This window comes from Nicotiana tomentosiformis, chromosome 4, assembly GCF_000390325.3.
Source record: "Nicotiana tomentosiformis chromosome 4, ASM39032v3, whole genome shotgun sequence".
NCBI classification, from domain to species: domain Eukaryota; kingdom Viridiplantae; phylum Streptophyta; class Magnoliopsida; order Solanales; family Solanaceae; genus Nicotiana; species Nicotiana tomentosiformis.
In genome coordinates, this window is record NC_090815.1 from 48,290,910 (window position 1) to 48,304,204 (window position 13,295).

The window sequence follows — 13,295 nt, forward strand, 5'->3', positions numbered from 1 at the left end:
ATTATTTTTGGCTTTGAGTCTGTATTTTTTACCTTTTCGAGTCTGTTTTTGTTTTGTTTTGAGTATGTATGTTTAATCATCAGTATTTCCAAAATCTTTGTAATAGAAAAACCCAAAAAGATTTTATTTAATGAAATGTTGAAAAAAAAAACCAAAAACCAAAATTTTCTTTTCTTTTATTCTGCATTTATTTCCTGAACTATGTAATGATCTGATTCATGCGACGTAATGATACGTAGGCAATTCCCATCGGATTCGATCGTAGCTATAGACAATCTGAGTGAAAAATAAAGAAAAAGAGAGAAAAAGAAGGAAAATTGAGTGAACAAGAAAGAAAAAAAGTGAAAAATAAAAGAGCAAAAACAGCAATAAGGGAAGGAAAAAGAAATAAGGATTCGAAATTTGAGAAAAGAGATAGTAAAGCCGGGATAAAACATACAGCCGTTGCAAAGACATTTAGAAACATTTAATTGTTTAAGTGCATTGCATCCCCAATATGCGATTCCTTATCTGTTAAATATCTCGAACTAACCAGGTTATTGTGTGTGCAAATATCAAAGGTCCTGTTTAGGTGGTTGGTTTTGAGGTAATCTGGCTTCCCATCCTTACTTCACGAGATCTAAAGGCAGTGTTCCTATGGCATCTGAAAGTCATCTACCAATTATTGAGCCTGAGGATAGTCCTGTATCGGCTATTCCACAGTCAGAGTCCGCAGCCACTGAGGAAAATAGGAGGCTGCGCATCCGCATGTTAGAAATGTGGGACGCTTGGTCTAATGGCAAAGAACCGCCCAGTATAATCCCCGGATTTCCTGAGCTACTTCCCAGGATGAGTGAAATCTCTAATGTCCCCATCCCCATAACAAACCCATTCATCCCGTTTGGGTACCCCACTATATCGGCCAATTTCACCGGTATGCCTTCTGAGGTTCGCCCCCAGGCACCATTTTCAGAGGTACCTTTTACATTATTCACCGCACCACCAGTCTCTACTACGGCACAACCAACAGTTCCCAGGCCATGCTTTGAGCCTTCAGCTTTCACTTTTCAAGTCCCGCAATTTCAGCTAGACAATGCTCATGTTACCCCAAACTCTTACCCTCAACACTCGCAGCTTGAGTCTCCTATGGAACAGGAAAGAGCTATGAGAAATCCCGAGCAAGAAGAGATGGTTCGGAAGATGAAAAGCCTCGAAAAAGGTCTAAAGAAAATGCAAGGCCTGAGTGGCCAAAAGAGTGTCTCCTACTCCGATCTGTGTATGTTTCCTCATGTTCATTTTCCCGTTGGTTTTAAAACGCCAAAATTCAAAAAATACAACGGGCACAGAGACCCGATCGCTTATTTGAAAAGATATTGCAATCAGCTGAGAGGGGCAGGTGGAAAAGAAGAACTTTTGATGGCCTATTTCGGGGAGAGCTTGACGGGAATTGCGTCAGAATGGTACATAAATCAGGACATCTCCCATTGGCATATATGGGATGACTTGGCCCGAGATTTCGTCAGGCAATTTCAATATAATATTGATATAGCTCCAGATAGAATTCTCTGACCAATTTCAAGAAGAAAACCACAGAAAGCTTCCGTGAATATGCTATCAAGTGGCGTGAGCAAGCGTCCAGAGTGAAACCGCCTATCGATGAGGCATAAATGGTCAATGTTTTCTTGCAGGCCCAAGAGGCCGATTACTTTCAAAACATGATGTCTGCAATGGGCAAACCTTTTGCAGAGGCCATAAAAATTAGAGAAATGGTAGAAAATGGCTTGAAAACTGACCGAATCATAAGTCAATCTGCTTTGAAAGCCACCTCCCAAGCCATCCAGAATGGCTCGGGAGGTTTAGCAAATCGAAAGAAGAGGGAAGAAGGAGCCTTGATGACTTCAGGTTTGAGAGGCCCACATCGATCCAGCGATCATTCTTACCTGCCTTCCAGAACCCCACAACACTACTACCCCCATCAAGATGCAGCATATGCCGTGGCACCGCCTCCCTATGCGGTGATGAATGTCCAACCTTATACACGGCCACAACAACACTACAACCAAAATCGAGCTCCAACTCCCAGAAATAACCATCCTTACCAAGCTCCATATAACCACCGTCCCCCATAAAATAATTACCAACATAATACACGCCCTCGTGAGCATCCTAGGAGAAACGACTTCACCCCTATTGGTGAGTCCTACTCTAGCTTGTTTCAAAAATTAGTCCAGATGGGTCTATTGCAACTTGTGCCTCCAAACCGGAAAAATCCGAAATCTCCATCATACCGGCCCGGTACTAGGTGTGCCTATCATTTAGGGGCAGAGGGTCATGATACGGAGGATTGTTGGACTCTCAAGAGAGCCGTTGAGAATTTGATAGAACAAAAACGAGTGGTGCTGAGGGACGAGGAAGTCCCCAATGTGACTAACAATCCATTACCGACTCACAACAACGGGCCGGTCATTGGAATGAATTGTGATGATAAAGAGTTTTATCCAGCTTTGAAAGCTATCATCGCCATTGTCGATTCAGAGGCAAGACCTAAAGCGGCGTTGAAACAAGCCAGAAATGAGAAGAAAATCACTCTAACTCCTCAAGTTGCAGAAACAAATACTGGGGCAGCACCAGCTAAGGACGCAATTCTCTATGTTCCTACGGACCCAAGGAAAGAACAACTCATGTTGAACACTCCCAAAAGATTTGAGCAGAGGAAAGTCACGCTAAATGTGCCAAAGTTGTATGTGCCAAAAGGGACTTATGTGGCGCGGGGGCCGATAATTTCACCAAGGCTGAATGAGCTCGTGGTTATTAGCCGCGCACCACAGAGCCCTATGAGAGACCCCACTGCAGTCCCCTGGAATTATAGCAAAATAGTGGTTACTTACAAGGGGAAAGAGATTATAGGAGAGGTGAACGAAATGAACCAACCTAGGAAGTACCACAACCCAGAAGAGCAAAAGATGTTAAAACTGAGCAAGGATAAACGGTTTCCGCCTAAGAAGCCTGTGAGTTCTGAGGAAGCAGAAGAGTTTTTCCGAAAAATGAAAACATCGAAATATACAATAATTGACCAGCTCAGGAAGACTCCTTCCCAGGTTTCACTTTTATCACTTTTTATTAGCTCAAATGAACATCAGAAGGTACTCCTGAAAACATTGAACGAGGCATATGTCCTGGTTGGAACTTCAGTTGAACAACTGGAAAGAATGGCTGAACAATTCTTTGAAGTTAATAGGATTTCCTTCAGCAGTGATGATTTGCCCCAAGAGGGAGCCACCCACAAAAAAGCCCTTCACTTGACTGTCAAATGCGAAGGTTATTATATGAAGAGAGTCATGCTAGATGGTGGGTCTGGGGTCGACATTTGCCCTCTCTCAACGCTCCAGAGGATGAAAATTGGAACAGAAAGAATTCGACCAAATAATGTATGTGTGCGCGCTTTTATGGTGTCAAACGAGACACAATAGAGGAAATTGATTTGATTTTGACCATTGGCCCTGTGGATTTCGAGGTAACTTTCCAGGTTCTGGACATGGATACTTCATATATTTTTCTCCTAGGAAGACCATGGATTCACACTGCAGGAGCTGTGCCCTCCACTCTTCATCAAATGGTCAAATTTGAACATGAAAACCAAGAAATTGTTGTCCACGGGGAGGATGAACAGTCCATTTACAGGGACCCTTCAGCCCCATGTCTCGAAGCTAGAGAAGCAAGTAAGCACATTGTTTACCAAGCCTTCGAAATTGTGATCGTTGATCAATGCAAAGAAGGGGCCCCGTTCCCTCAACCTTGCTTATCTAATGGCTCGGTCATGGTCACCACTGAAATGATTAAACATGGGTACAAGCCCGAAAAGGGGCTCGGGGTATATCTACAAAGCATCATAGAGCCCGTTACGTCAACCGCCAATTTGAAGTTCTTCGGCGTAGGTTTCCGAGCTACAGAGGCCGATAGAAAATGGGCTGATGAGCGCAAGAAAAATGGGTGGGTTTTGCCTCAGCCCATTCCGCATCTCACCAAGTCATTTATTGATCCCAAATATGTAGAAGAAGAAGAAGAATAAGAAGAGACCTTCACGGCTGAAAAGATTGAGGATATTTGTGAAGCCATGAAACGAATGTTGTATGAGTCCCACATGGTCCAGCCGGGGGAAGGAACGAGCACTGCTGAGGTGTTATACATGGGGCCAAATGCCAAGCTTCAGAATTGGAAAGCTACCCCATTCCCTGTCAGGCGGGAATCCCGGTAGTCCAGTCTTGCCATCTTTTCTACATTATGAGTTATTTCAGGGTGTAACTCGAATGTTTTTATTTTATTGTATTTTGATTTTGATGTAAACCCTCTTATCCTCAATTCAATGAAATGAAATCAATATTTCATCATCAATGGATGTTTCCTTTTTCTTTATTCTAATTTTGCTATTTTTCTTATCGTTTCCTTTTCAGTTCTAATAATGCGGACATAAATAACATGACATGCTTGCGGACTTTATGCCCAGATCCTAAAATGATGTCTAACTATGAAATAATAAATCAAGATCCAGAATATGATGAAGATGAGGCTTTTAGGGAAATAAATAGAGAATTGGAACAATTTGAGAATAAGCCTAAGCCAAACTTAAATGAAACCGAGCCAGTTAATTTGGGCAGTCCAGAAGAGGTCCGAGAAACCATGATAAGCATTCATGCCGATGAAAGAACTAGGGATGTATTGATCCAACTTTTGTTTGAATTCAAGGATATGTTTGCATGGTCCTATGATGATATGCCAGGTTTGAGTGTTGATTTGGTAGTACATAAATTGCCAACTTATCCAGGTTACCCACCCGTACAACAAAAGCAAAGAAAGTTTAAAACAGAAATCAGTGATAAGATCAAAGAAGAAGTCTCCAAACAATTAAAAGCTGGTGTGATTCGGGTGGTCCGATACACCACGTGGTTGGCTAATATGGTCCCAGTGCCAAAGAAAGATGGAAAAACCTGAGTGTATGTTGATTATCGAGATTTGAACAAAGCAAGTCCCAAGGACAACTTTCCACTGCCAAACATTCATATTCTTGTTGACAACTGTGCCAAACATGAGATACAGTCTTTCGTGGATTGTTATGCTGGGTATCACCAGTTTCTGATGGATGAGGACGACGCAGAAAAGACGGCTTTCACCACGCCGTGGGGCACTTATTGTTACAGAGTCATGCCATTCGGTTTGAAAAATGCCGGGGCAACTTACATGAGAGCCATGACTGCCATCTTCCATGTCATAATGCACCGGGAAATTGAGGTGTATGTGGATAGTGTGATCATTAAATCCAGAACACAAAAAGGCCATGTGCAAGATCTGAAAAAGTTCTTTGAGCGTCTGCGCATGTATGATTTGAAATTGAGTCCAGCCAAATGTGCATTCAGAGTTCCATCTGGGAAACTTCTGGGGTTTATAGTCAACCGGAGGGGTATTGAGTTAGATCCGACAAAGATAAAGTCTATTCGGGATTTTCCACCTCCGAGAACCAAGAAAGATGTCATGAGTCTGCTAGGGAGATTGAATTACATCAGCAGGTTCATTGCTCAGCTTACTACCACGTGTGAGCCCATATTTAAGTTGCTGAAGAAAGATGCAGTGATCAAATGGACAGATGAATGTCAAGAGGCTTTTGATAAGATCAAAGAATAACTGTCAAATCCGCCAGTGTTGGTTCCACCCGAGCCAGAAAGACCTTTGTTCTTGTATCTGACAGTCTTGGAAAATTCCTTTGGCTGTGTCCTGGGGCAACATGATGTGACCGGGAAGAGAGAGAAGGCCATATACTACTTGAGCAAGAAGTTTACCATTTATGAAGCCAAGTATACTTTGTTGGAAAGAACTTGTTGCGCCCTAACCTGGGTCGCCCAGAAGCTCAGACATTATCTTTTTGCCTACACCACATATCTCATAACTAGAATGGATCCTCTGAAGTACATATTCCAGAAACCAATGCCCACGGGAAGGTTAGCAAACTGGCAAATCTTGCTCACTGAGTTCGACATTGTCTATTTCACCCGTACAGCGATAAAAGCTCAAGCCTTGGCAGATCATCTAGCTGAGAACCCGGTTGATGATGAATACCAACCCCCAAGTACTTACTTTCTGGACGAGGAAGTAAATTCAGTTGAAGTAATTCCAGAAGACACCAATGCTTGGAAAATGTTCTTTGATGGAGCTGTAAATGCAAAAGGTGTCGGGATTGGGGCAATTTTGGTTTCACCCACCGGTCAGCACTACCCGGCCACAGCCCGGCTTCGGTTCTTCTGTACCAACAACACCGTTGAGTATGAAGCCTGCATTATGGGCATGAATATGGCAGTTGATCTAGATGTGGAAGAATTGTTAATCATGGGAGATTCAGATTTGATCATTCGGCAAGCCCAAGGTGAATGGGAAACTTGAGATATCAAGCTTATCCTATATAGGCAACATGTGGAAAATCTTAGCAAACGATTCAAGTCCGTCAAGTTTAGGTATATCCCTCGATTCCACAACAAATTAGCTGATGCATTAGCTACTTTGGCCTCAATGCTGCCGTATCCGGGCAATGTCCATATTGACCCGCTGGAAATCCAAATTCGAGAGAGGCATGGTTATTGTAATACAATTGAAATAGAACCAGATGTTCATCCATGGTATCATGATATCAAAAGGTTTATAAAAATAAAGAAATATCCCGAACAGGCTAGTGGAGACCAAAAGAGAACCATTAGAAGGCTTGCCAGTGGTTTCTTCTTGAGCGGAGAAATCTTGTATAAAAGAATTCCAGATCTGAATCTCTTGAGGTGTGTAGATACCCTAGAAGCTGAAAAGATCATGAACGAAGTGCATTCGAGAGTATGTGGACCTCACATGAACGGATATGTCCTTGCAAAGAAAATCCTCCGGGCAGGTTATTACTGGATGACCATGGAAAAGGATTGCTTCAGTTTTGTTCGGAAGTGTCATCAGTGTCAGATACACGGTGACCGGATTCATGCACCGCCTTTAGAGTTACATCATATGTCAGCACCTTGGCAGTTCGTTGCTTGGGGTATGGATGTCATTGGGCCAATCGAGCCAAAAGCTTCAAATGGGCACAGATTCATCTTGGTTGCCATTGATTATTTCACAAAGTAGGTTGAAGCAGTCACTTTCAAAGCCGTCACCAAGAAAGCGGTGGTGGACTTCGTGCATTCCAACATTATTTGTCATTTTGGTATTCCTAAAACTATCATTACAGACAATGCTACAAATTTGAACAGCCACTTCATGAGGGAGGTATGCGAACAATTTAAGATTACGCATCGTAATTCTACCCCTTATCAGCCCAAAGCTAATGGCGTTGTTGAAGCTGCAAACAAGAATATCAAGAAGATCCTCAAGAAAATAATTCAAAGTTCTAGACAGTGGCATGAAAAGCTGCCTTTTGCATTATTAGGATATCGCACAACCGTGCGCACATCAGTTGGGGCTACGCCTTACTTATTAGTTTATGGCACTGAAGCCGTAATACCTGCAGAAGTTGAAATTCCCTCTCTTTGAATCATTGTTGAGGCCAAGATCGAGGATGATGAATGGATCAAGGCCCGATTGGAAAAATTAACTATGATTGATGAAAAGCGAATGGCCACAGTTTGCCACGGGCAGTTGTACCAACAAAGAATGGCCCGTGCCTACAACAAGAAAGTGCGACCCAGGAAATTTGAAGTGGGGCAACTCGTTCTGAGACGTATTCTCCCGCATCATGAGGAAGCAAAAGGAAAATTTGCCAAATTGGAAAGGTCCGTACATTATAAGAAAACTGTTGACGAAAGGAGCGTTGTACTTGGGAGACATTAAAGGAAATGACCCCGAAACAGCTATCAATGCAGATGCGGTCAAGAGGTATTATGTTTGACCCTTTTTTGTTTCTTTGATCACCCTCTTTGGAACCTGGAAGTTACTACAAAAAAAAAAAAAACAAATTTCCTTGAACTACGTTTGACTTGATTCAGAAAGGATACGTAGGCAGCCTCTCTCTGGGGTTCAGTCACACCAAAACAAAAACCCAAATTCCCTCAAAAGTGAAACTGGGGCAGATGTTATAATGGTTTGGCGATGGTTTTGTCTGAAAGGTTTCAAAGTTGTAATTCAATCCAAATCCTTTTTACCCAAATCCTTTTCAAGTCCTTCCGATCAATCGGCAAAGAGATTCAAAATAGGAGGATACAGTTACTCGGATCTGATACAACAAAATAAGATAAAATAAAATGAGAGAGTCTTATTGGTGAAAACCTCACGGGCATCATAAGGCGATGGTAAGCAGAGAAATTCGAAAATGAGAGAGTCTTGTTAGTGAAAACTCACAAATAGCACTATAAGGCGATGGTGAGAAGAGAAATGAGAGAGGCCAGCTGGTGAAAACCCGCAAAGGGCGCCACTGATCGAAAAGAGGATCCTCACAGTCACTGGCATCGACACAGTCCTGGGCAATGTTTCTCAGTCTCAAAGCAAGAGTTGTGATAAATTTCTAAGAGTTGGACGGTTTACATAGATCAGACATCTAGTCCAAGAGGCATGTCATGTTCATTGAAGTCTGTATACACTTCAGATAAGTCCTTCTTTCTTTTCCCCGAAAGGGATACCTCTTGTCTAAATTCATTTGTCCTTTCCATTGTTTGCTTTTCTTTGAATTCTTTTCGGTTTAACTCTGTTCCGAAACTAAGACAAAGAAAGGAAGGCAGGACTGATTTACAGGGTTCTCACTTGATACAAGCCAATATGCAAAAGAAAAGGCACCCAATCTCGGCAGGAGCATCAAGTTGACTCCAACTGGCCATGTTGGCCGATGTTTCGAAATCTAAAACTATTGAAAGAGGAAATTCAAAGTCAAATGCCCAGAAGGGCAAAATAAAAGTTGAAAAGGTTAAGTTCCACGTGACTAACCATCATGGCAAACTCCGGAAAAGCCAGAGGTTCTCCGAGGTTAGAAATGCAATCGATATTCAGGAAACAACCAGTTGCAACTGAAAGGACCGAGACCAAGTGATTGAAACAATCAAGGCCACAAAACCAACCACCGTTTCAACCTGACAAATTTTTCTTTGTTTGAAAAAAAAATAGGAAAACAGGTGCAATCCAAAAGCAACCTTACAAGAAGCAGGTGCAACCAAAACGAAATTACGCAAAGGCTAGAAACAGTTTTGCAGCAACTACTGCAAAAGGGAAGTATTCTCCAAACTCTTTCCCGCATTTTACTCATTATCTTAAAAAATATATGAAATTAAAAAGAAAGAAAAAAAATCATAGCAGTATAGGGTCTCCAATTCCTAGCTGTGTTTTCCAACATAGGGTCTTCACTCCCTAGTCTCTTTTCCAACATAGGGTCTCCACTCCCTAGTTGATGTTTTCAGACATAGGGTCTCCATTCCCTAGTCTGCTTTTCCAGCATAGGGTATCCACTCCCTAGTTGATATTTTTAGACATAGGGTCTCCACTCCCTAGTCGCTTTTCCAACATAGGGTATCCACTCCCTAGTTGATTGATATTTTAGACATAGGGTCTCCACTCCCTAGTCTCTTTTCCAACATAGGGTCTCCACTCCCTAGTTGATGATTTTCCAACATAGGGTATCCACTCCCTAGTTGATGATATTTTAGACATAGGGTCTCCACTCCCTAGTCTCTTTTCAAACATAGGGTCTCCACTCCCTAGTTGATGATTTTCCAACATAGGGTCCCCACTCCCTAGTTGATGATTTTTAGACATAGGGTCTCCACTCCCTAGTTTATTTTCTAACATAGGGTCTTCACTCCCTAGTTGATGTTTTTAGACATAGGGTCTCCACTCCCTAGTCGCTTTTGCAACATAGGGTCTTCACTCCCTAGTTGATGTTATTGTAGACATAGGGGCTCCACTCCCTAGTCGTCTTTTCCAACATAGAGTCTCCACTCCCTAGTTGATTTTATTTTTGACATAGGGTCTCCACTACCTAGTCGCTTTTTCCAATATAGGGTCTCCACTCCCTAGTTGATTTGATCTTAAATGCAGGGTACACCATTCCCCGATATCTTTGCCAATATAGGGTATCCCATTCCCTGGCCACATTTTCCCAACATAAGGTACACCAATCCTTAGTTGAGACATCCTTTTGACAATAAAAGAACACAATCCCAAAAAAAAAAAACACATGACATTTTCAGGGTACACCACTCCCGACCTTTTATTGCTTTCAATAAAGAAGTAGTTTAGAATTTTGTTACAATAACTCACGAAATTTTCCTAGTGCAAACTGGGGCAGAAAAATTTCGTTCGATTGTTTGTTTTGGTGTCTGAGTAGGTTTTACATCGAGGCACAGGGTTCGAGATGACCAAAAGAAGAAGTCTCAATTCAGAATAAAAGAAAAAAAAAATAAGTGAATCCAAAATGCAAAAGCAATTGAAAAAATGTGGAATGCTAAGACATGACTGAAGCCACGAGCATTGGAGTTCCGGTTTGATTAGAAGAAGCTATAGAACAATGAACTAGAACCTACAGCTAGCGAGCATCAAGGTTTAGATCAAAGTCTGCATGAAGAACCAGTCAAGACTCAAGATCAAGTTTCTGAAGACTCATAGATAGGAATCTTGTAACTCATAATTGATAGGCTTGTTTAGTTTCTTTTTTTATTTTGATATAATAGCAGGACCGCGGACCGGAGCCTCGACGGAACCTCACTCGACTCCTCAACTCATCATTCCACTATTCTCCTTGAACTACACGCGACATGATTCCCCTATAATCCGGGATATGTAGGCTGTCCAAAACCAGGACTCGGTTATAACCTATCTTTTATTTCTTTTCCTTTTGAATAATGGTTTGGTCAAAAATTAGTCACGTGGCTCACCTAGTCTTTTCCTGAAAACTCTTCATGTTTCCAAGCAAAGAGGGGCAACTGTGAGCACCTAATTTTTTACTATATTTGAATTTTTATCACCTTCTACTATGTAAATATTTTCAGAATTTAATATATATTTTTTAAGCTTTGTATATATATATATATATATATATATATATATATATATATATATATATATATATATATATATATATATATATATATAATTATTAATAATTTAAAAGGTCAATTATTACTATTAGTATTATTTTTATTTTTAGTTTTGTTACACTTATATATATATATAGAAAAATTATTAATAATTTAAAAGGTCAATTATTACTATTAGTATTATTTTTATCTTTATTTTTAAATAAAATGAATTAAAAACCGAAAATAAATAAAAATTAATTTTTTTAAAAAAAATCGGATGGGAATTAAAAAATAGGAAAAGTAGAAATATAAAATTAAAAAGTAAAAGTAAGAGTAGGTAGAAATTATTTAATAAAAAAAAGTAAAAGAAAGTGAAAAATTAAAAAAATAAAAGTAAAAGAATGTGGAAATTTAAAAAATGAAAAGTAAAATAAAGTTGGAATTAAAAAATAAAAGTAAGGGTATCTGGTTTTTTTTTTTTTAAAAAAGTAAAAGTAAGTGGGAAATAAAAAAAAAGTAAAATAAGTGGGAAATAAAAAAAGAAAAGTAAAAAAGTGGGATTTTAAATATATTAAAAGTAAAAAAAAGTGAGAAATTAAAAAATAAAAGTAAAGGAAAGTGGGGAATTATTTTTTTTAAAAATAAAAAAATGGGAAGTGGAAATTCTTTTTAATTAAAAATAAAAAAATAAATAAAAAATAAAAAAATAAAAATCTGAAAATTTCGAAAAAATTTTCTATAAATAGAAGAGAAATGTGATGAAAAAAGGGAGAGAGAAAGGAAAAATAGGGAGGAAGGAATTGAGAAAACTTTATTTTCTTCTTTTAGGATAAGGAAATTTCTACTCGTTTCATTCTTTTTTCGGCTTTCTTTCGAAAACTCCAGCAACTTCACCACCCCAAAACCACCAGCCCTTGACCACTTTTGAGCCATCATTAACCCCTTGAGCCATCCCCCTCAAAAAAAAAGCTCCAAAAATAGCCACTAAATCGTCAGTTTTGCAAGGTCGATTGAGGTTGCAAGTTGAGATTTGCCGCTAGAGTTTTCCGTGGTCCGAAGGGTCCAGTTGAGAGCTATCCGATCATTGAGTGGTTATAATTTAAATCCACAATCATCAATACAAAGGTTCACTTCTCTTTCTATTTTATTTTTCTCATTAATGTTTTGGGTCACTCTGTTTTAATTTAACTTTGAGTATGATATGATCGAGTTCGCATCTGAGTGTGCTAAGATTAATTTGTTCTCATGTTGAGTATTTGTTACGATTAATTAATTGTCCTTTTTATTAGTTCATATGGTTAATTTTATTGATGAATATGTATTAATTCGTTACTTTTCTTGTTTATTCAATGAAGTAATGGCTTTCCATTTTAGCATGCTTTAGTTTCATTTTGATCTCCTATCTTAGTGAGTAAATTGGTCCTGCATGTATCTATCTATTCCAGCCATAAATTTAGTCTAGTTTCAAATATTGGTTAGTAGTAAAATTATAAGAGATTAGGTTGGGCCATGATTGGTGTAAGACTTTAATTGGACTTCCCTAACGTATTTATGGGCTAATTATTGCAAACAAATAAACATTCACAAGCTAGCCAACTTTTTTCATAATTAATTTACTTCATTTCCTCCATAACAATATACATACCTCATGACCTTACAATAATATCAAAATTAGTAATTGAATAATATTCGAACACCGTAGCTTAATTTAGGTGCAATTAATAATAAATCATCGTGACTATGGGTACGGTTCCTGTGGCATAGTCATGATACGTAAACCCCAATTTAAGTGTGCGCTTCACGCGACTTGATCATAACTTCAAATAATAATAAAAATAAACATGTTGTAAATCGCGAGTGCGTTTCACGTGGCGCGAGTTGCAATATGTACCAAAACGACAAGTATGCGACATCGCGACTTGTTCAAATAAATTTCATAAATATTAAAAGTGGTAAAAGACAAAAATGCACAATACGTTTCAAACATGTAATAAATCAGATAATTACGCCAAGTATTAATTGTTAAGCGACCGTGCTAAAATCACGGAACTCGAGAGTGCCTCACACCTTCTCCCAGGTTAACAGAATTCCTTATCTGGTCTTCTGTGTTCGCGGACCAAAAAATAAGTTTGGGATTCTAAAATAAACCGGTGACTTGGGACACCATAAATTATTCCAAGTGGCGACTCTGAATAAATAAATAATCTCATTTCGAATAATGTCACTTAAATTAGAAAAACTCCCTATCCCCTATCCCCTCGGGAAAAAGGAGGTGTGACAGGTGGTATAAGACTAGGG

At 39.4% G+C, this 13,295-nt stretch overlaps 3 protein-coding genes across 3 annotated transcripts; all 3 read left to right on the forward strand.

Annotated features, from left to right (window-relative positions):
* Nucleotides 1-636: 636 nt before the first annotated feature.
* Nucleotides 637-1,548, forward strand: LOC138909627 (uncharacterized). The gene has a single exon (XM_070200834.1). The coding sequence runs from the start codon at nucleotides 637-639 to the stop codon at nucleotides 1,546-1,548; it is 912 nt and encodes a 303-aa protein (XP_070056935.1).
* A 98-nt stretch (nucleotides 1,549-1,646) lies between these two features.
* Nucleotides 1,647-4,048, forward strand: LOC138909628 (uncharacterized). The gene is made up of 3 exons (XM_070200835.1): nucleotides 1,647-1,881; nucleotides 2,206-3,407; nucleotides 3,506-4,048. Exons 1-3 carry the CDS (start codon nucleotides 1,647-1,649, stop codon nucleotides 4,046-4,048), a joined length of 1,980 nt encoding a protein of 659 aa, XP_070056936.1.
* Nucleotides 4,049-5,922: 1,874 nt separating this feature from the next.
* Nucleotides 5,923-7,530, forward strand: LOC117273768 (uncharacterized). Its single transcript, XM_070200836.1, has 3 exons — nucleotides 5,923-6,380; nucleotides 6,432-7,039; nucleotides 7,229-7,530. Exons 1-3 carry the CDS (start codon nucleotides 5,923-5,925, stop codon nucleotides 7,528-7,530), a joined length of 1,368 nt encoding a protein of 455 aa, XP_070056937.1.
* Nucleotides 7,531-13,295: the final 5,765 nt, after the last annotated feature.

Excerpts from the sequence above, each read along its gene's own strand:
- LOC138909627 (XM_070200834.1), top strand. The coding sequence starts at position 637 with ATGGCATCTGAAAGTCATCTACCAATTATTGAGCCTGAGGATAGTCCT.
- LOC138909628 (XM_070200835.1), top strand. The coding sequence starts at position 1,647 with ATGGTCAATGTTTTCTTGCAGGCCCAAGAGGCCGATTACTTTCAAAAC. Across the intron at positions 1,882-2,205 it reads AGGAGCCTTGATGACTTCAG|TCCAGATGGGTCTATTGCAA; the intron begins GTTTGAGAGGCC and ends TTCAAAAATTAG. Across the intron at positions 3,408-3,505 it reads AAAGAATTCGACCAAATAAT|GTTCTGGACATGGATACTTC; the intron begins GTATGTGTGCGC and ends GTAACTTTCCAG.
- LOC117273768 (XM_070200836.1), top strand. The coding sequence starts at position 5,923 with ATGGATCCTCTGAAGTACATATTCCAGAAACCAATGCCCACGGGAAGG. Across the intron at positions 6,381-6,431 it reads GATTCAGATTTGATCATTCG|GCAACATGTGGAAAATCTTA; the intron begins GCAAGCCCAAGG and ends TATCCTATATAG. Across the intron at positions 7,040-7,228 it reads TTGGCAGTTCGTTGCTTGGG|ACAATGCTACAAATTTGAAC; the intron begins GTATGGATGTCA and ends CTATCATTACAG.